Here is a 20,063-nt window from a genome sequence, read left to right as displayed (position 1 = left end):
TGTAAATCAGGTTCATTTAATTCAGACAGAAAAATATAGGAGGTGTAATAATGCGTTCCAAACAGATGGCAAGGTGTGAGTGTATATGCAGATCGAGGTGTTGATGGAGGGTAAAGGAACGCAGGAGAATGACTAGATATTCAGTCCAATGATTAGCATGAAATCCTCCTCTATAAACCACAAAGAGTGACACAAGCTCATGCTGGTTCTGCTTTACAAAGTTCATGTTTTTACATTTAAAGTATTATCACACATACAAACCACACAGTATGTTTGATTTTTTTTCTAACACTGGACGACATTTAGACAACAGATTCATGTTCAAATCAATCACTAAAAATTACAGTGGTGGAAGAATTAGTCAGATCCTTTACTTAAGTAAAAGTACAAAAATATTATCAGCTAAATTCATTTATTCCATCCACTTGTATTTGCCACTGCCTTTTCTTAAACCAAATTCTACTGTTTTATCTGTTTTATTTGATATAACCCCCCCCCCCCCCCCCCCGAATTTAACACTTTTCAATTGTTTTTAAACATCTTTTTTACATTGCCTTGTGTTGCTTTTATATTCTTGATTGGTGCCTTTTGTGTTTTATGTAAAGCACTTTGAATTGCCTTGTTGTTCAAATGTGCTATACAAATAAATTTGCCTTGCCTTAAAGTATTAAGAGTAAAAGTGTTTGTTTTGCAGAAAATTGGCCACTATGACTGATATGTTAAATCAGCTGGGTAAAGGAAAGAAGAAAAAACAAAGTTCTGCCACACAAGTTTAATTCATTTTTCAGACTTTTCTCTAAACGTTGGTTTTTGTCAAACATTGGACCTTTGGGCCTCAAACAATTGTTTATTTGGTAGAACTGCTAACAAGTCAAACATCTGTAACATGACAATGAGTCAATAGTACACACAGGGGTTATGAGCCAAAAGGTTTACCAAAGCCAAACCAAAAATGAATGGTTTAATCTTCAACATTTTTTTTAAATTTTATAAGCTTATCATATATTATTTAATGTCAAATCTTCATCTGAAAAGTAACTAAAGCTGTCAAATTAAAGTAGTGGAAGAGAAAATACAATATTTCCGTCTGAAATGTAGTGGAGTGGAAGTAAAAATGAACATAAATGAAGATACTCAAATAAAGTACAAGTACCTACGTATTGTACATAAATACAGTACTTGAGTAAATGTGCTTATTTACATTCCACCACTGATGAATGACTTGTGTATCTTCTGAATGTAATATGCACATCGTTTTACTGGTCAAAGTCAACCCAGTGTTGTACTGGTACTATGGTGCTTTGTGTGTCTCTGCTGACTCAGTGCTCTGAAACACAAAGCAGCTCGATGTTCAGGTGTATAAAAGCTGTGAGCTCAGACAGGTATGAAGCACACCAACAGCAGGCAGGCAGTACACGAACATGTCCACCACCGACATGAACATGAGGAGCAAGGTAAGTCCCAGAATGCATTGCTTCTCTACATTTTATTTTGAAAAACAAACACACACACAGGAGTGAGATCAGCTGGAAAACACATATCTCTGAGTCTGAAAGTCACATGACTTTCCAACCTCTGAAGCTAGATAACAGTAGAGACTGATCAGTATTGATACTCACCCAATCAGGCTGATAATGTATTGATTATTATCCAGTGGAGGAAAGTAATTAAGTACATTTACTCAAGTAGTGTACTTAAGTACAATTATGAAGTACTTGAGTATTTCCATTTGATGCTACTTTCTACATTTCAGAGGGAAATACTGTACTTTCTACTCCACTACATTTATTTGACAGCTTTAGTTACTTTTCAGATGAAGATTTGACACAATGGATAATATAACAAGCTTTTAAAATACAACACATTGTTAAAGATGAAACCAGTGGTTTCCAACCTTTTTGTCTTTTGACGTCTTACAAAAAGCAGTGTGTAGTCGGGGTCACATTTCACATGTCTATGAGTTGTTAACAGCTCCACCAAATAGTGATTTTTCCCTCTAAACTTCTCACATGCTTTCATTTCAATAAATGTTCAAATGATCCAATATTTCAGCAAAAATCAAAGATTAGAGAAAAAGTCCAAAAACTGAAAACAGATTTGTGTATCAGAACTTTGTTTTTTCTTCTTTCCTATCCCATTAATCATCTCACGACCCCTCAGATTTATCTGCTGACCCTTTGGAGGGGCCCCGACCCCTAGGTTGGGAACCACTGGACTAAACTAGCTAACTGTATATAAAGTAGTTGAAACTAGCTCGACCTCCAGCAGCTACAACAGTAACATGCTGCTCTAACACTGATGCTTCAGTACTAATAGTCTAATGATGTCATATATAATAATATATCAGTCAGAGGGACCAAACCACTACTTTTACTGCAATACTTTAACTACATGAGGCTGATAATACTTTTGTACTTTTACTGAAATAGGATTTTTCATGCAGGACTTTTACTTGTAATGGAGTAAAGCTGTGACCAGTGATTATTTTCATATATACAGTATAGACAACAACTCTTCTGTCTCTGTCTCAGATCGTCTTCTACGAGGAGAGGAACTTCCAGGGTCGTTCCTATGAGTGCAACAGTGACTGCCCCGACCTGTCCACCTTCCTGAGCAGGTGTCAGTCCTGCAGGGTGGAGAGAGGCTGCTTCATGGTCTATGACCGCACCAACTTCATGGGCAACCAGTACTTCCTGAGGAGGGGCGAGTACTCCGACTACATGAGCATGATGGGAATGAGTGACTGCATCAGGTCCTGCCGCATGATCCCCATGGTAACCACACAACCAATCACATTACAGCCATGACATCTTCATGAATCTGAATCAGTTCAGACCCCATCTGACCAATCAGACTGCAGTCCTTGATCTTGTAGTTTTTATAACGTCACTGACGAATGACAGTCTTGTTTCTCACTCCTCTGTGACTGAATCAGTGTCAGAGGAATTACAGCCACATTGGACGATTCTGCAGCTCATGATTTATGTCTTTTAAAGTAAGACTTTCACAATGTAAGGATGTGGAGGTCGGAGTGGTGGAAGGACAAGTAGCACGTCTGACTTTCATACACAGTGACCAGTTTGGAGTTTGGAGCTGCGACTAACAACTATTCTCATTATCAATTAATCTGTTGATTATTTTCTCGATTAATCGATTAGTTGTTTGATCTATAAAATTTCTGTTTCCAAAACCCAAGATGGCATCCTCAAATATCTTGTATTGTCCCAATGAACAGCCCACAACTGAAAGACATTCAGTTTACTGTCATAGAATAATGAAGAAACCAGATTTTGAACCTTTCCTTTAACGTCAACCCCATATTGTGTACTTTGATCAGGTGTCCACATACTTCTGGCCATGTAATGTATTTAGGTACAAATAAGGACTGATCCAAATTAACTCCCAAGAACTCTTCATGCATTCTACTGACACTGACTGATTATTGATTACTGATGAGTGGCTCCATGTGTTGCAGCACCGTGGATCTTTCAGGATGAAGATCTACGAGAGGGAGAACTTCGGAGGCCAGATGTCTGAGCTGATGGACGACTGCGAGGACATCATGGAGCGTTTCCGCATGTCCAACTGCATGTCCTGTAACGTGATGGAGGGACACTGGCTGATGTTCGAGCAGCCCCAGTTCAGAGGCAGGATGGTGTACATGAGGCCTGGAGAGCACAGGACCTTCATGAACCTGGGCATGGGCAGCATGAGGTTCATGAGCATGAGGCGCATCCTGGACTCCTGCTACTAGACACTGTTAACACTGACAAATAATAAAGTGCTGTTTGTTTAAATAAGGTTTACTGTCTGTTTCATGAGACACAACACAAAGAGCAAAGATGACAGACGCCATGTAAATGTCAATGTAACCAAAGAAAGCTAAACCTATACTTTCTTTTTTATTTGGATCCCCATCAACTTCCACAAAGTGTTTGCTGGGCTTACTGAGTTCAACACAACAACAACAATCTCAATAAAACAAGAAAGGACGTAACAAAGATCAGGAAAAAAGTGACAATAACTTCTCATTTCCAGCTCTAAATCTTTATTCCAGGGCTCCATTAGAGTAGATTTTCATGATTCACAGTTCAAAAACACTCCTTATTTATCTTATACTGGCCCTTTATGCAGCCCCTCAGTTCAGCCTCTGTCTCTAACAGGCAGTCTTAGCTCCTGTTTCTTTAAGGCCCCCCTCCCAATGAGCCCACTCTGTTCTGAATGGCCAGTTTTCTGTATCAAAGTTGTGTTAAGTTACCGCCGATGCAAACCAAACATTTCCTGCTTTACTCCTTCATATTGAAAGCTTTGAAATGACTAAATCATGTGAGAATTTTATTGTGAAGAATTTACAGGGAATGAAATGTGTTCCTCACTGAATTACAAAATATGGAGATATTTGGAGCTCTTTGTTGAGTGGATCAGTTAGAAATAATGCAGGGAGGAATAGTACAGGCAGAAACAGCAACAGTGATGATGATCTTTGATGAAGAGCTGCAGACGCCCAGCACACCTCCAACAAGTAAACTACTAATTTTTCTTTGCCCTGCTGTGTAATGGAGTCATGGCTTGACATGACTACCCCCAAAACAATGGAAAAATGCCATAATGTCAGGGGAGTGGAGCAGCAAACTGGCATGCTGTGCGTAGAGCAGATGACCATATAAAGAAATCCATCATCAGTTGGTGTCAGTTTTGGCTGGAAGTAGTAAAAACCTGTTGGAACTGAGTGTTCAGAGCAGTCTGAAGTTGGTGTTTTTTACTCACAGGGATTACAGCTACATATGTTTACCTCATTATTTGACACCTTGGCCACGTTTAATATGAACATCTGACAATGTAACATTATATATATGAATGAAAATAAGGTAACGCATCATAGGTCCTCTTTAAGTCCAGTCGTGCTAAACTCATGCTAATGCTAACTATCTTAGCAAATGTTCAGTAGCTGCTGTCTCATTTGATTGAAATTCATGTGATTCTGTGTATCATTCAAGATCAATAAGCAGCATAGAAACAGTTCATAAACACTATAATGTAATAAGCAGGGAGAGAAAGTGTTTGTATATATGCTGTAGAAAATATTTTACAGCACAAGAATATTAAATATGTATTTATGTAACAGATGTTTTACACAAGACATATAACTGTTAGCAAAGTGCTGTTTGGTGCCCTAGGTGAAACGTCTGTCGGTGGCCCTGAGGGAACCAATTAAGGGAGATTAAGAGGGGTGATCGCAATCATGAGGGGATCCATAGTGTCACCACACACATAAGACTGTATAATTTAGGATTTTAACCTGTCCAAAATTTTATGCCAGGCCATCTCCCTTGCCTTGTTAATTGTGGCAGTAAATGGCAAATGGACTGTACTTGTATAGCGCCTTTCTAGTCTTCTCACCACTCAAAGCACTTTTATACTACGAGTCACATTCACTCATTCACACACATTCATATGCTGAATGGGTACAGGGGCTACCATGCAAGGTCCCAACCTGCCCATCAGAGGGAACTAACCATTCACACACATTCACACACTAATGGCACAGCCATCAGAAGCAATTTTGGGGTTCAGTATCTTGCCCAAGGACACATCGACATGCGGACTGGGGGAGCCGGGAATCGAACTGCTGATCTTCTGATTAGTAGACAACCCGCTCTACCTCCTGACCCGCTCTAACTCCTGAGCCACAGCCGCCCCTATTGCCCTTTTTGGTGATGACTCCTCTATATTCTTCATATATTTCCATCAGTAGGGTTTGTTCCGCTGCTGAGAAGAACACCACTCTGGTTTTCCCTTCTTTTTCCAACATAGTATCTTCTTTTCGACAATCGATTGTTCTGGGCCGATGTGTCTTCCATGCACACGCACACTGCAAGCTTATTCAAGTCTGGCTAGAGTTAGCGTTGACTAGACACAGCTAAGCTGCGTTAGAAGAACAGCTTGAGCCTCAAGTGAAGGTTGATGTTAATTCTAGCCAGGCTTTTTCAAGTAAGCAGAGCTTTCTTTTGCTGCGTTGATGGAATACCCCTAAGGTGAGACTCACCTGTAGTCAGTAACAGACTGAGACACAAAAGCAGCTCTGGAGTTTAATCCAGAGCAGCCCGACACATACAGCACAAAGATACTACACAGTCTCATGTGGTTGTCATGATAACATCATTTCTGACAGTAAAACAGGCCTTTAAATATAAGTTTAACACAAGCAACTGTGCAAATCAGGTTCATTTAATTCAGACAAATGTAGGAGGTGTAATAATGCGTTCCAAACAGATGGCAAGGTGTGAGTGTATATGCAGATTGAGGTGGTGACGGAGGGTAAAGGAACGCAGGAGAATGACTGGATATTCAGTCCCATGATTAGCATGAAATCCTCCTCTATAAACCACAAAGAATGACACAAGCTCATGCTGGTTCTGCTTTAGAAAGTTCATGTTTTCACATATAAAATATTATCACACATACAAACCACATAGTATGTTTGATTTTTTTCTAACACTGGACGACATTTAGACAACAGATTCATGTTAAAATCAATCACTAAAAATTACTCAATATCAGGTCAATATAGCAGCAACACAAAACTGGGTTACCCAGAAATCCACTTAAGAGGTTGTTTTGACCCAACTTTAGTTTTATTTTACTGTCGGGTTATTTACCCAAACTAAATCAACCCTATTCTTTTCAAATTGACATGTCACAGTTTGTTGTTGATTGTTAACAGTGGTGGAAGAATTACTCAGATCCTTTACTTAAGTAAAAGTATAGAAATATTATCAGCTAAATTCACTTATTCCATTCACTTCTATTTGCCACTGCCTTTTATTAAATCGAATTTGAGGGTTAATATCTTACATTGCACTGTAACTTTTATTCTACTGTTTTATCTGTCTTATTCAATTTTAGTTTATTTTTTCCCAATTTAAAACATTTTAATCGTATTTAAATGTCTCTTTATATTGCCTTGTGTTGCTTTTGTATTCTGTCTTGATGCCTTTTTTGTTTTATGTAAAGCACTTTGAATTGCCTTGTTGTTCAAATGTGCTATACAAATAAATTTGCCTTGCCTTAAAGTATTAAAAGTAAAAGTGCTCATTTGCAGAAAATTGGCCACTATGACTGATATGTTAAATCAGCTGGGTAAAGGAAAGAAGAAAGAACAAAGTTCTGCCACAAAAAGTTTAATTAATTTTTCAGACTTTTCTCTAAATTTTGGTTTTTGTCAAACATTGGAAAGTTTTACCTCTTTGGGCCTCAGACAATTACTCATTTGGTAGAACTGCTAACAAGTCAAACATCTGTAACATGACAATAAGTCAATAGTACACACAGGGGTTATGAGCCAAAAAGGTTTACCAAAGGCAAAACAAAAACAAATGGTTTACTTTTTTAACATCTTTTTTAATGTTATAAGCTTATTATATATTATTTAATGTAAAATCTTCATCTGAAAAGTAACTAAAGTTGTCAAATTAAAGTAGTGGAAGAGAAGCTTACAGAGCTCAAAGGTCACTATGGCTAAGAGAAAAAAACTCCTCTAAGTTACCTTATATTTATAGAAGTGAGTGAGTATGTAAAGGTATAGGTGTTTGCACAACTGTGTCTAGAACAAACCAAACAAACCAAACAAACCAGGTCTGTGGTTAGTCTGAGAGGATCTTAACCTATGTGAATGTTCCATCACTGGAATGCAGCGCGTAGCCACTAAGGTCACAAAGGGTCAATCCACTATTTATTTTCTGCAACAAAGAAGCAAAATAAAAGTAAACTTGTATTTTTCCACATGAGATTACAGGCTATTGTTTGCAGGAGAATGACTGGATAGTCAGTCCAATGATTAGCATGAAATCCTCCTCTAAAAGCCACAAAGAGTGACATGAACCCATGCTGGTTCTGCTTTAAAAAATTGATGTTTTTACATTGAAAGTGTTATCACACATACAAACCACAGAGGATGTTTGATTGTTTTTTTTTTCTAACACTTGATGACATTTAGACAACAAATTTATGTTCAAATCACTCACTCAACATCAGGTCAATATAGCAGCAACAAAATACTGGGTTAATGTTATCCAGAAATCCATTCAACCTCTTTGGGCTTCAGACAATTATTCATTTGGTAGAACTGCTAACAACTCAAACATCTGTAACATGACAATGAGTCAATAGTACACACAGGGGTTATGAGCCAAAAGGTTTACCAAAGGCAAAACAAAAACAAATGGTTTAATTTTTTAACATCTTTTTTAATGTTATAAGCTTATCATATATTATTTAATGTAAAATCTTGATCTGAAAAGTAACTAAAGCTGTCATATTAAAGTAATTGAGTAGAAAGTACAATATTTCCCTCTGAAATGTAGTGGAGTGGAAGTGTAGTGGACTGGCAAAGTACAAGTACCTACATATTGTACATAAATACAGTACTTGAGTAAATGTGCCTATTTACATTCCACCACTGATGAATGACTTGTGTATCTTCTGAATGTCATATGCACATCGTTTTACTGGTCAAAGTCAACCCAGTGTTGTACTGGTACTATGGTGCTTTGTGTGTCTCTGCTGACTCAGTGCTCTGAAACACAAAGCAGCTCGATGTTCAGGTGTATAAAAGCTGTGAGCTCAGACAGGTATGAAGCACACCAACAGCAGGCAGGCAGTACACGAACATGTCCACCACCGACATGAACATGAGGAGCAAGGTAAGTCCCAGAATGCATTGCTTCTCTACATTTTATTTTGAAAAACAAACACACACACAGGAGTGAGATCAGCTGGAAAACACATATCTGAGTCTGAGAGTCACATGACTTTCCAACCTCTGAAGCTAGATAACAGGAGAGACGGATCAGTATTGATACTCACCCAATCAGGCTGATAACATATTAATTATTACACAGTGGAGGAAAGTAATTAAGTACATTTACTCAAGTACTGTGCTTAAGTACAATTATGAAGTACTTGAGTATTTCCATTTGATGCTACTTTATACTTCCACTCCACTACATTTCAGAGGGAAATATTGTACTTTCTACTCCACTACATTTATTTGACAGCTGTAGTTACTTTTCAGATGAAGATTTGACACAATGGATAATATAACAAGCTTTTAAAATACAACACATTGTTAAAGATGAAACCAGTGATTTCCAACCTTTTTGGCTTTTGACATTTTACAAAAAGCAGTGTGTAGTCGGGGTCACATTTCACATGTCTATGAGTTGTTAAAAGCTCCACCAAATAGTGATTTTTCCCTCTAAACTTCTCACATGCTTTCATTTCAATAAATGTTCAAATGATCCAATATTTCAGCAAAAATCAAAGATTAGAGAAAAAATCCAAAAACTGAAAACAGATCTTTGTATCAGAACTTTGTTTTTTCTTCTTTCCTCTCCCATTAATCATCTCACCACCCCTCAGATTTATCTGCTGACCCTTTGGAGGGGCCCGACCCCTAGGTTGTGAACCACTGGACTAAACTAGCTAACTGTATATAAAGTAGTGTAAACTAGCTCCACCTCCAGCAGCTACAACAGTAACATGCTGCTCTAACACTGATGCTTCACTATTAATAATCTAATGATGTCATATATAATAATATATCAGTCAGAGGGACCAAACCAATACTTTTACTGCAATACTTTAACTACACGAAGCTGATAATACTTTTGTACTTTTACTGAAATAGGATTTTTCATGCAGGACTTTTACTTGTAATGGAGTAAAGCTGTGACCAGTGATTATTTTCATATATACAGTATAGACAACGACTCTTCTGTCTCTGTCTCAGATCGTCTTCTACGAGGAGAGGAACTTCCAGGGTCGTTCCTATGAGTGCAACAGTGACTGCCCCGACCTGTCCACCTTCCTGAGCAGGTGTCAGTCCTGCAGGGTGGAGAGAGGCTGCTTCATGGTCTATGACCGCACCAACTTCATGGGCAACCAGTACTTCCTGAGGAGGGGCGAGTACTCCGACTACATGAGCATGATGGGAATGAGCGACTGCATCAGGTCCTGCCGCATGATCCCCATGGTAACCACACCACCAATCACATTACAGCCCTGACATCTTCATCAGTCTGAATCAGTTCAGACCCCACCTGACCAATCAGACTGCAGCCATTGATCTTGTAGTTTTTATAACGTCACTGTTTGATGACTGACAGTCTTGTTTCTCACTCTTCTGTGACTGAATCAGTGTCAGAGGAATTACAGCCACATTGGACGATTCTGCAGCTCATGATTTATGTCTTTTAAAGTAAGACTTTCACAATGTAAGGATGTGGAGGTCGAAGTGGTGGAAGGACAAGTAGCACGTCTGACTTTCATACACAGTGACCAGAGTTTAGAGCTGCAACTAACAACAATTCTCATTATCAATTAATCTGTTGATTATTTTCTCGATTAATCGATTAGTTGTTTGATCTATAAAATTTCTGTTTCCAAAACCCAAGATGGCATCCTCAAATATCTTGTATTGTCCCAATGAACAGTCCACAACTGAAAGACATTCAGTTTACTGTCATAGAATAATGAAGAAACCAGATATTGGACCTTTCCTTTAACGTCAACCCCATAGTGTGTGCATTGATCAGGCGTCCACATACTTCTGGCCATGTAATGTATTTAGGTACAAATAAGGACTGATCCAAATTAACTGCCAAGAACTCCTAATGCATTCGACTGACACTGACTGATTATTGATTACTGATGAGTGGCTCCATGTGTTGCAGCACCGTGGATCTTTCAGGATGAAGATCTACGAGAGGGAGAACTTCGCAGGCCAGATGTCCGAGCTGATGGACGACTGCGAGGACATCATGGAGCGTTTCCGCATGTCCAACTGCATGTCCTGTAATGTGATGGAGGGACACTGGCTGATGTTCGAGCAGCCCCAGTTCAGAGGCAGGATGGTGTACATGAGGCCTGGAGAGCACAGGACCTTCATGAACCTGGGCATGGGCAGCATGAGGTTCATGAGCATGAGGCGCATCCTGGACTCCTGCTACTAGACACTGTTAACACTGACAAATAATAAAGTGCTGTTTGTGTAAATAAGGTTTATTGTCTGTTTCATGAGCCGCAACACAAAAAGTAAAGAACAGAAATGATCCAATTAAAGACGCTATGTAAATACTAACCAAAGAAAGCTAAACCTATTCTTTCGTTTGTATTTGGATCCCCTTTAGCTTCCACAAAGTGTTTGCTGGGCTTCCTGAGCCCACGACAACAACAATGACAATCTCAATAAAACAAGAAAGGACAAAACAAACATAGATCACAAAAGAAGTGAAAATAACTTGATGTATAATAATGAAGTCAATAGAAACTAGCAACATAAACAAAAACAAAAGTGTCAATATTAAAGCCAAGAAAAAGAGAATAAAATCAAAACGTTTCCAATAACTAAAAGTAACATCTGAACTAAAACTGAATCTACTCATTGATTTTTCTGCGTTATCTTTAATGTAAAAGTATTATTCCACATCTTTGAATGAACCAGCAGCTCTAAATTTTTATTCTGGGACTCCACTAGAGTAACTTTGCATGATTCACAGTTCAAAAAACTCCTTATTTAGCCTCTGTCTCTAACAGGAAGTCTTAGCTCCTGTCTCTTTAAGGCCCCCCTCCCAATGAGCCCACTCTGTTCTGATTGGCCAGCTTTATGTATCAGAGGCATGTTAAGTCACCGCTGATGCAAACCCAACATTTCCTGCTTTACTGCTTCATATTACACATGACTAAATAACGGGCGACTTTTATTGTGAAGAATTTACAGGAAATGAAACGTGTCCCTCACTGAATTAGCAATTAATGGCACTAAAAACCATTTGACACAATATATGGAGATATTTGAAGCTCTTTGTTGAGCGGATCAGTTTGAAATAATGCAGGGAGGAATAGTACAAGCAGAAACATCCACAGTGATGATGATGTTTGATGAAGAGCCACAGATAACCAGCCCACCTCCAACAACTAAACTACTTATTTTACTTTGCCCTGATGTGTAATGGAGTCATGGCTTGGCGTGACTACCCCCAAAACAATGGAAAAATGCCATAATGTTAGCGGAGCAGAGCAGCGAACTGGTGTGCTTGGTGTGGAGCAGATGACCATATAAAGAAATCTGTCACCAGCCGACATTGGCTTGGGCTGAAAGTAGAAAAAAACTGTTGGAAACCCAGTGTTCAGAGCAGTCTGAAGTTGGTGCTTTTTGCCCACAGGGATTACTGCTACATATGTTTACCACATTATTTGACACTTTGGCCACATTTAATATGAACATCTGGCAATGTAACATTATATATATGACTGAAAATAAGAAAACACATAACAGGTCCTCTTTAAGTCCAGTCATGCTAAACTCATGCTAATGCTAACTATCTTAGCAGCTTAGCAGGAGAGAAAGTGTTTTTAGATATGTATATATGCTGTATAACATAATTTACAATACAAGAATATGAAATATGTTAGTTGTTATATAACCGATTATGTATACAAGACATATAATTGTTAACAAAGGGCTGTTTGGTGCCCTAGGCGAAACGTCCACTGGCAGCCCTGGGGGAATCAATAAAGGGAGAGTAAGGGGGGTGGGTGTGATCATGGGGGGATCCATAGTGTTGATGATGATCAGCCTGGGGGAAGAAGCTGTTGAGCAGTCTAGAAGTCTTGGTATTTGTGCCTAAATTCATTCCTGTCCTGACTCCGTTTTATGATCTAATATTTATTTTGACTCTAACTTTCCTTCATTATACAACTTGCAGGGCACATTGTGTTAAAATGAAAAAACCTCTTCACATGTTTTACAGCAGAATACCCCTGCATTTAGAAAATATTGTTTCCTATGAATGTTATGGAATCTGTTTCTGGACTTTTTGTGTTTTGGGGTTTTTTGGTGTTGCTGTGTGTGTTTTGAATGTGCTCTGGGTTACAAATTGTTTGTGATAATTGCATTTGCCATTTGTGTTTCTTTGTGTAGTGCTTGAGCTTGGTATTGTTTTTCCTTTGAGTCCAGAGGGGTGTACTACGAAGGAAGTTCAACATATCCAGGCTTTCTTTGTGTGAGCTGGCTCAATAAACCCTAACCTCGCACTGAGAGATAAGTGGTATCATGACAGAGGTTATCAACTTTCTTTGCTGCCCACATTCAGAGCTCTTAAACTTTAAATTTGATGCAGCAGATTTAAACATTATACTCTTAAAAATTAGACTGTGTCCCATAATGAAGGATAAGTGGACATAACTTTAGCTTTTGGCCAAATTAAAGTGAAATTAATTTTATAGATTGAATATTATCTGTGATAAATACCAATAGAGTAATCAATTTTCTTTTTCATTTACAGTTTGATATAATTTAACAAAATCCCTAGCCCATTGCACGGTGGTAAATTTACAATGACATATCAAAACAATGGTAAGCATGATAAAAGACTAATCAGTTTTCTAATCAGTGTTCTAATAGCTGCAGTACCAGCAGAGTTAAATGGACTTGGCAGCAAATCAGGTGGTTAGTGAAAGGAAAAACAGAGTCTCCTCCAAGTTTATGACAATAAAAAGGGGGAAAAGAAATCTAAGGAAAGGATCACTGCTTTCTTCACCTGTTCTTCCGCCAAAGAAAAGAAGGAACTTGTCATTGGCAGAAAGTCAGAACCCCACTGCTTCAGAAATGTGCGCACGCTGCGTTTGAAACAGCTGTACTGTATTTTGAAACAGTCGATAAAATTCAGTAAATAGTGAAACTGTCCATTTCATTACTTTATATTCATGTAGGCTAATAAACATACAAATGTCAATTAGATGGTATTCTGCATGAAAAAACTGGTTATAGTAATCATCCACTTGTAGTGATATTTGACCTGGACAGACGTGATCACTATAAGTGGTTTCCACTGTACTTATATCCTTCTCCAGTTTCTTCATCTCCAAATGCAACTTCCTAATTTTTAACTTTCAATGATGGTTGTAAATTGAACTGAATTGAATTGAAAATCCTGTGAAAGAGAAAATGTGTCAAAGAGTAGCTGATTATGCAGTTGGTAAGTTGGTTCTCTTAAGTTGTCTATACCATGTTTTTAAACATGCATCTGATATTATCCAGCCTACTATAATAACTACTATAGCCATAGTCTGTGATCTGAATGTTCATTCATTAACAAATAAAGATAAAACCATAAATATGGACAAGTGCTGCTCTTCACTTTTCTGACTAGATTGATCCTGCCCGTCCGGGGGATCATACCGTCAACCTTCTAATTATAAACTCACTCCTCTAACCTTTAAGCCATCACTAGCAACCTACATAGGACTGTATAATTTAGGATTTTAATCTGCCCGAAATTTTGTGCCAGGCCATCTCCCTCACCTTGTTAATTGCAGCAGTATTGCCCTTTTTGGTGATGACTCCTTTATATTCTTCATATACTTTCATCAGCAGGGTTTGTTCCGCTGCTGAGGTAAACACCGCTCTAGTTTTCCTTTCTTTTTCCAACATAGTATCTTCTTTTTGACAATTGATCGTTCTGAGCTGCTTGTGTCCTCCGTGCACACGCACACTGCAAGCTTATTCAAGCCTGGCTAGAGTTAGCGTTGACTAGATACGGCTAAGCTGCGTTAGTGGAACAGCTTGAGCCTCCAGTGAAAGTTAACGTTATTTCTAGGTTACAGTTACAATGGATAGGTGATGTTGAATTCATTCAGCCAGTACGTAAAGGGGCGGTGAAATCATGGCTGCATTGCCATGACTCCCGGTGGTGTAGGTGCGTCTCTGCCAATGAAAAACGATTTCACACCAAGGTGCGAACTGAGCGAAGCGTGTTGGGAAATGGAGTCTGTTTTGGACTCCCTTTGTTTGATTGTTATCCTTGTTATCAGGCTTTGTGACTGCATGAAGGCCTGCCTTTGTCTCATACACATAGATTGTGAGGCCCAACAACAGTCTCATGGGGTTGTGATTATAACATAATTTCTGACAGTAGAACATGTCTTTAAACATATGTTTAACATAGGCAACTGTGCAAATCAGGTTCATTTAATCCAGACAGAAAAACGTAGGAGGTGTCATAATGTGTTCCAAACAGATGGAAAGGTGTGAGTGTATATGCAGATTGAGGTGGTGACGGAGGGTAAAGGAACGCAGGAGAATGACTGGATATTCAGTCCAATGATTAGCATGAAATCCTCCTGTAAAAGCCACAAAGTGTGACATGAACCCATGCTGGTTCTGCTTTACAAAGTTCACATTTTTACATTTAAAATATTATCACACATACAAACCACAGAGGATATTCTTTTTTTTCTAATGCTGGATGACATTTAGACAACAGATTCTCGTTCAAATCAATCACTAAAAATTACTCAATATCAGGTCACTATAGCAGCAACACAAAACTGGGTTAATGTTATCCAGAAATCCACTTAAGAGGTTGTTTTGACCCAATTTTAGTTTTATTTTACTGTCGGGTTATTTACCCAAACTAAATCAATCCTATTCTTTTCAAATTGACATGTCACAGTTTGTTGTTGATTGTTAACAGTGGTGGAAGAATTAGTCAGATCCTTTACTTAAGTAAAAGTACAAAAGTATTATCAGCTAAATTCAGTTATTCCATTCACTTCTGTTTGCCACTGCCAATTATTAAACCAAATTTGAAGGTTAATATCTGACACTGCACTGTAACTTTTATTCTACTGTTTTATCTGTCTTATTTTATTTTAGCTTATTTTTATTTCCAATTTAAGACTTTTTAATTGTATTTAAATGTCTTTTTACATTGCCTTGTGTTGCTTTTGTATTCTGTCTTAATGCCTTTTGTGTTTTATGTAAAGCACTGAGATATTCAAGTAAAGTACAAGCACCTAAAAATTGTACATTAATTGAGTAAATGTACTTAGTTACATTCCACCACTGATGAATGACTTGTGTATCTTCTGAATGTAATATGCACATCGTTTTACTGGTCAAAGTCAACCCAGTGTTGTACTGGTACTATGGTGCTTTGTGTGTCTCTGCGGACTCAGCGCTCTGAAACACAAAGCAGCTCGATGTTCAGGTGTATAAAAGCTGTGAGCTCAGACAGGTATGAAGCACACCAACAGCACTTAGACAACACACGAACATGTCCACCACCGACATGAACATGAGGAGCAAGGTAAGACCCAGAATGCATTGCTTCTCTACATTTTATTTTGAAAAACAAACACACACATAGGAGTGAGATCAGCTGGAAAACACATATCTTGTAAGTCTGAAAGTCACATGACTTTCCAACCTTTGAAGCTAGATAACAGTAGAGACTGATCACCTGATCAGGCTGACAATGTATTGATTATTACATAGTAGTTAAGTACATTTACTCAAGAACTGTACTTAAGTAAAACTATGAAATACTTGAGTATTTCCATTTGATGTTACTTTATACTTCAACTCCACTACATTTCAGAGGGAAATATTTTACTTTCTACTCCACTACATTAATTTGACAGCTTTAGCTACTTTTCAAATGAAGATTTGACACAATGGATAACATAACAAGATTTTAAAATACAACACATTGTTAAAGATGAAACCAGTGGTTTCCAACCTTTTTGGCTTTTGACGTCTTACAAAAAGCAGTGTGTAGTCGGGGTCACATTTCACATGTCTATGAGTTGTTAACAGCTCCACCAAATAGTGATTTTTCCCTCTAAACTTCTCACATGCTTTCATTTCAATAAATGTTCAAATGATCCAATATTTCCAATATTTATTTCAAACTAGCTTGTAATGTACTTGTAACGGAGTAAAGCTGTGACCAGTTATTATTTTCATATATACAGTATAGACAACAACTCTTCTGTCTCTGTCTCAGATCGTCTTCTACGAGGAGAGGAACTTCCAGGGTCGTTCCTATGAGTGCAACAGTGACTGCCCCGACATGTCCTCCTTCCTGAGCAGGTGTCAGTCCTGCAGGGTGGAGAGAGGCTGCTTCATGGTCTATGACCGCACCAACTTCATGGGCAACCAGTTCTTCCTGAATAGGGGCGAGTACTCCGACTACATGAGCATGATGGGAATGAGCGACTGCATCAGGTCCTGCCGCATGATCCCCATGGTAACCACACAACCAATCACATTACAGCCTTGACATCTCCATCAGTCTGAATCAGTTCAGAACCCAGCTGACGAATCAGACTGCAGTCCTTCATCTTGTAGTTTTTATAACGTCACTGTTTGATGACTGACAGTCTTGTTTCTCACTCTTCTGTGACTGAATCAGTGTCAGAGGAATTACAGCCACATTGGACGATTCTGCAGCTCATGATTTATGTCTTTTAAAGTAAGACTTTCACACTGTAAGGACGTGGACGTCGGAGTGGTGGAAGGACGAGTAGCACGTCTGACTTTCATACACAGTGACCAGAGTTTAGAGCTGCAACTCTATTCTCATTATAAATTAATCTGTCGATTATTTTCTCGATTAATCGATTAGTTGTTTGGTCTATAAAATGTCTGTTTCCAAAACCCAAGATGGCATCCTCAAATATCTTGTATTGTCCCAATGAACAGTCCACAACCAAAAGATATTCAGTTTACTGTCATAGAATAATGAAGAAACCAGATTTTGAACCTTTCCTTTAACATCAACCCCATAGTGTGTACATTGATCAGGCGTCCACATACTTCTGGCTATGTAATGTATTTAGGTACAAATAAGGACTGATCTAAATTAACTGCCAAGAACTCTTCATGCGTTCTACTGACACTGACTGATTATTGATTACTGATGAGTGGCTCCATGTGTTGCAGCACCGTGGATCTTTCAGGATGAAGATCTACGAGAGGGAGAACTTCGGAGGCCAGATGTCTGAGCTGATGGACGACTGCGAGGACATCATGGAGCGTTTCCGCATGTCCAACTGCATGTCCTGTAACGTGATGGAGGGACACTGGCTGATGTTCGAGCAGACCCAGTTCAGAGGCAGGATGGTGTACATGAGGCCTGGAGAGCACAGAACCTTCATGAACCTGGGCATGGGCAGCATGAGGTTCATGAGCATGAGGCGCATCCTGGACTCCTGCTACTAGACACTGTTAACACTGACAAATAATAAAGTGCTGTTTGTTTAAATAAGGTTTACTGTCTGTTTCATGAACTGCAACACAAAGAGTAAAGAACAGAAATGATCCAATTAAAAACGCTAAGTAAATAATAACCAAAGAAAGCTAAACCTATTCTTTCTTTTGTATTTGGATCCCCATTAGCTTCCACAAAGTGTTTGCTGGGCTTCCTGAGCCCACGACAACAACAACAATCTCAATAAAACAAGAAAGGACAAAACAAACATAGATCACAAAAGAAGTGAAAATAATTTGACATATAATAATGAAGACAATAGAAACTAGCAGTAAAAACAAAACCAAAAGTGTCAAAATAAAAGACAACAAAAAGAAAATGAAATCAAAATGTTTCCAAGAACTAAAAGTAACATCTGAACTAAAACTGAATCTAGTTATTGATTTTTCTACGTTATCTTTCATGTAAAAGTATTATTCCACATCTTTGAATGAAGCAGCAGCTTTATTCCAGGACTCCACTAGAGTAGCTTTGCATGATTCACAGTTCAATAAACTCATTATTTATCTTATACTGGCCCTTTATGCAGCCTCTTAGTTCAGCCTCTGTCTCTAACAGGCAGTCTTAGCTCCTGTCTCTTTAAGGCCCCCCTCCCGATGAGCCAACTCTGTTCTGATTGGCCAGCTTTATGTGTCAGAGGCATGTTAAGTTACCGCTGATGCAAACCCAACATTTCATGCTTTACTGCCTCATATTACACATGACTAAATAACGGGCGACTTTTATTGTGAAGAATTTACAGGAAATGAAACGTGTTCCTCACTGAATTAGCAGAGCTCTGTTAGCAGCACTAAAAACCTGATGCAACATATGGAGATATTTGAAGCTCTTTGTTCAGCAGATCAGTTTGAAATAATGCAGGGAGGAATAGTACAAGCAGAAACAGCCAATGTAATGATGATGTTTGATGAAGAGCTGCAGTTGACCAGCACACCTTCAACAGGGAGATGTGTAATGGAGTCATAGCTCAGCGTGACAACCCCCAAAACAATGGAAAAATGCCATAAAGTTGGCAGAGCGGAGCAGTGAACTCACACACTGTGAGTGGAGCAGATGACAATATAAAACTCCATCACGAGTCGATGTCGTCTTGGTCTGAAAGTAGAAAAAAACTGCTGGAAACTGAGTGTTCAGAGCAGTCTGAAGTTGGTGCTTTTTGCTCACAGGCAAAACGTCCACTGGCACCCCTGAGGGGTCGATCAAGGGAGAGTAAGGGGGGTGGGTGTGATTGTGGGGGGTATTCACAGTGTTGATGATCCTGACAGCCTGAGGGAAGAAGCTGTTGAGCAGCCTGGAAGTCTGAGTATTTGTGCCTAAATTCATTACTGTCCTTACACCGTTTTATGATCTAATATTTATTTTGATTCCAATTTTCCTTCATTATACGGCTTCCAGCACACATTGTGTTAAAACACCTCTTCATATGTTTTACAGCAAAATACCTCTGCATTTAGAAAATAATGTTTCCTATGATTGTCATGGACTCTGTTTCTGGACTTTCTGTGTTTTGGGATTTTTTGATATTGCTCTGTGTGTGTTTTAAATGTGCTCTGGGTTACAAATTGTTTGTGATAATTGCATTTGCCATTTGTGTTTCTTTGTGTAGTTCTTGAGCTTGGCATTGTTTTTCCTTTGAGTCCTGAGGCCTGTACTATGAAGTAGGATTTGGGGTTAGCGAGGTAACTTCAAGTTTAACTCTGGGTTTTCAGGGTTACAACAATGATTCAGCTCTTACCAGGGTACATCACCAATCAGATCACTGGGAATAAAGAGTCATCATTCCTACAGGATCCCGATATGGACAAAAGTCCTGAGTTTACAATAAAGTGACAAGTAAAAAAGAGCAACAATATCTTTATAGATCAGTGGAAACATTTTATTCTTCCAGGCTTTCTATTTCCACTCTGGTTTTAAAACAGAGCTTCTAACAAACTGAGAGATCATTTA

General features: G+C 38.6%; 3 protein-coding genes across 3 annotated transcripts; all 3 read left to right on the top strand.

Annotated features, from left to right (window-relative positions):
• Positions 1-1,356: 1,356 nt before the first annotated feature.
• On the top strand, positions 1,357-3,754 carry LOC121897518 (gamma-crystallin M2-like). Its single transcript, XM_042412067.1, has 3 exons — positions 1,357-1,454; positions 2,532-2,774; positions 3,476-3,754. The coding sequence occupies exons 1-3, from the start codon at positions 1,422-1,424 to the stop codon at positions 3,752-3,754; spliced, it is 555 nt and encodes a 184-aa protein (XP_042268001.1). The 5' UTR covers positions 1,357-1,421.
• A 4,850-nt stretch (positions 3,755-8,604) lies between these two features.
• On the top strand, positions 8,605-11,012 carry LOC121897513 (gamma-crystallin M2-like). The gene is made up of 3 exons (XM_042412061.1): positions 8,605-8,702; positions 9,791-10,033; positions 10,734-11,012. The coding sequence occupies exons 1-3, from the start codon at positions 8,670-8,672 to the stop codon at positions 11,010-11,012; spliced, it is 555 nt and encodes a 184-aa protein (XP_042267995.1). The 5' UTR covers positions 8,605-8,669.
• Positions 11,013-16,105: 5,093 nt separating this feature from the next.
• Positions 16,106-18,067, top strand: LOC121897563 (gamma-crystallin M2-like). Its single transcript, XM_042412128.1, has 3 exons — positions 16,106-16,151; positions 16,851-17,093; positions 17,789-18,067. Exons 1-3 carry the CDS (start codon positions 16,119-16,121, stop codon positions 18,065-18,067), a joined length of 555 nt encoding a protein of 184 aa, XP_042268062.1. The 5' UTR covers positions 16,106-16,118.
• Positions 18,068-20,063: the final 1,996 nt, after the last annotated feature.

The sequence above is a fragment of the Thunnus maccoyii genome, chromosome 5 (genome assembly GCF_910596095.1).
Source record: "Thunnus maccoyii chromosome 5, fThuMac1.1, whole genome shotgun sequence".
NCBI lineage: Eukaryota > Metazoa > Chordata > Actinopteri > Scombriformes > Scombridae > Thunnus > Thunnus maccoyii.
The sequence above is the reverse complement of the archived record's forward strand: the minus strand, read 5'-3'. Positions and strand labels throughout refer to the sequence as shown.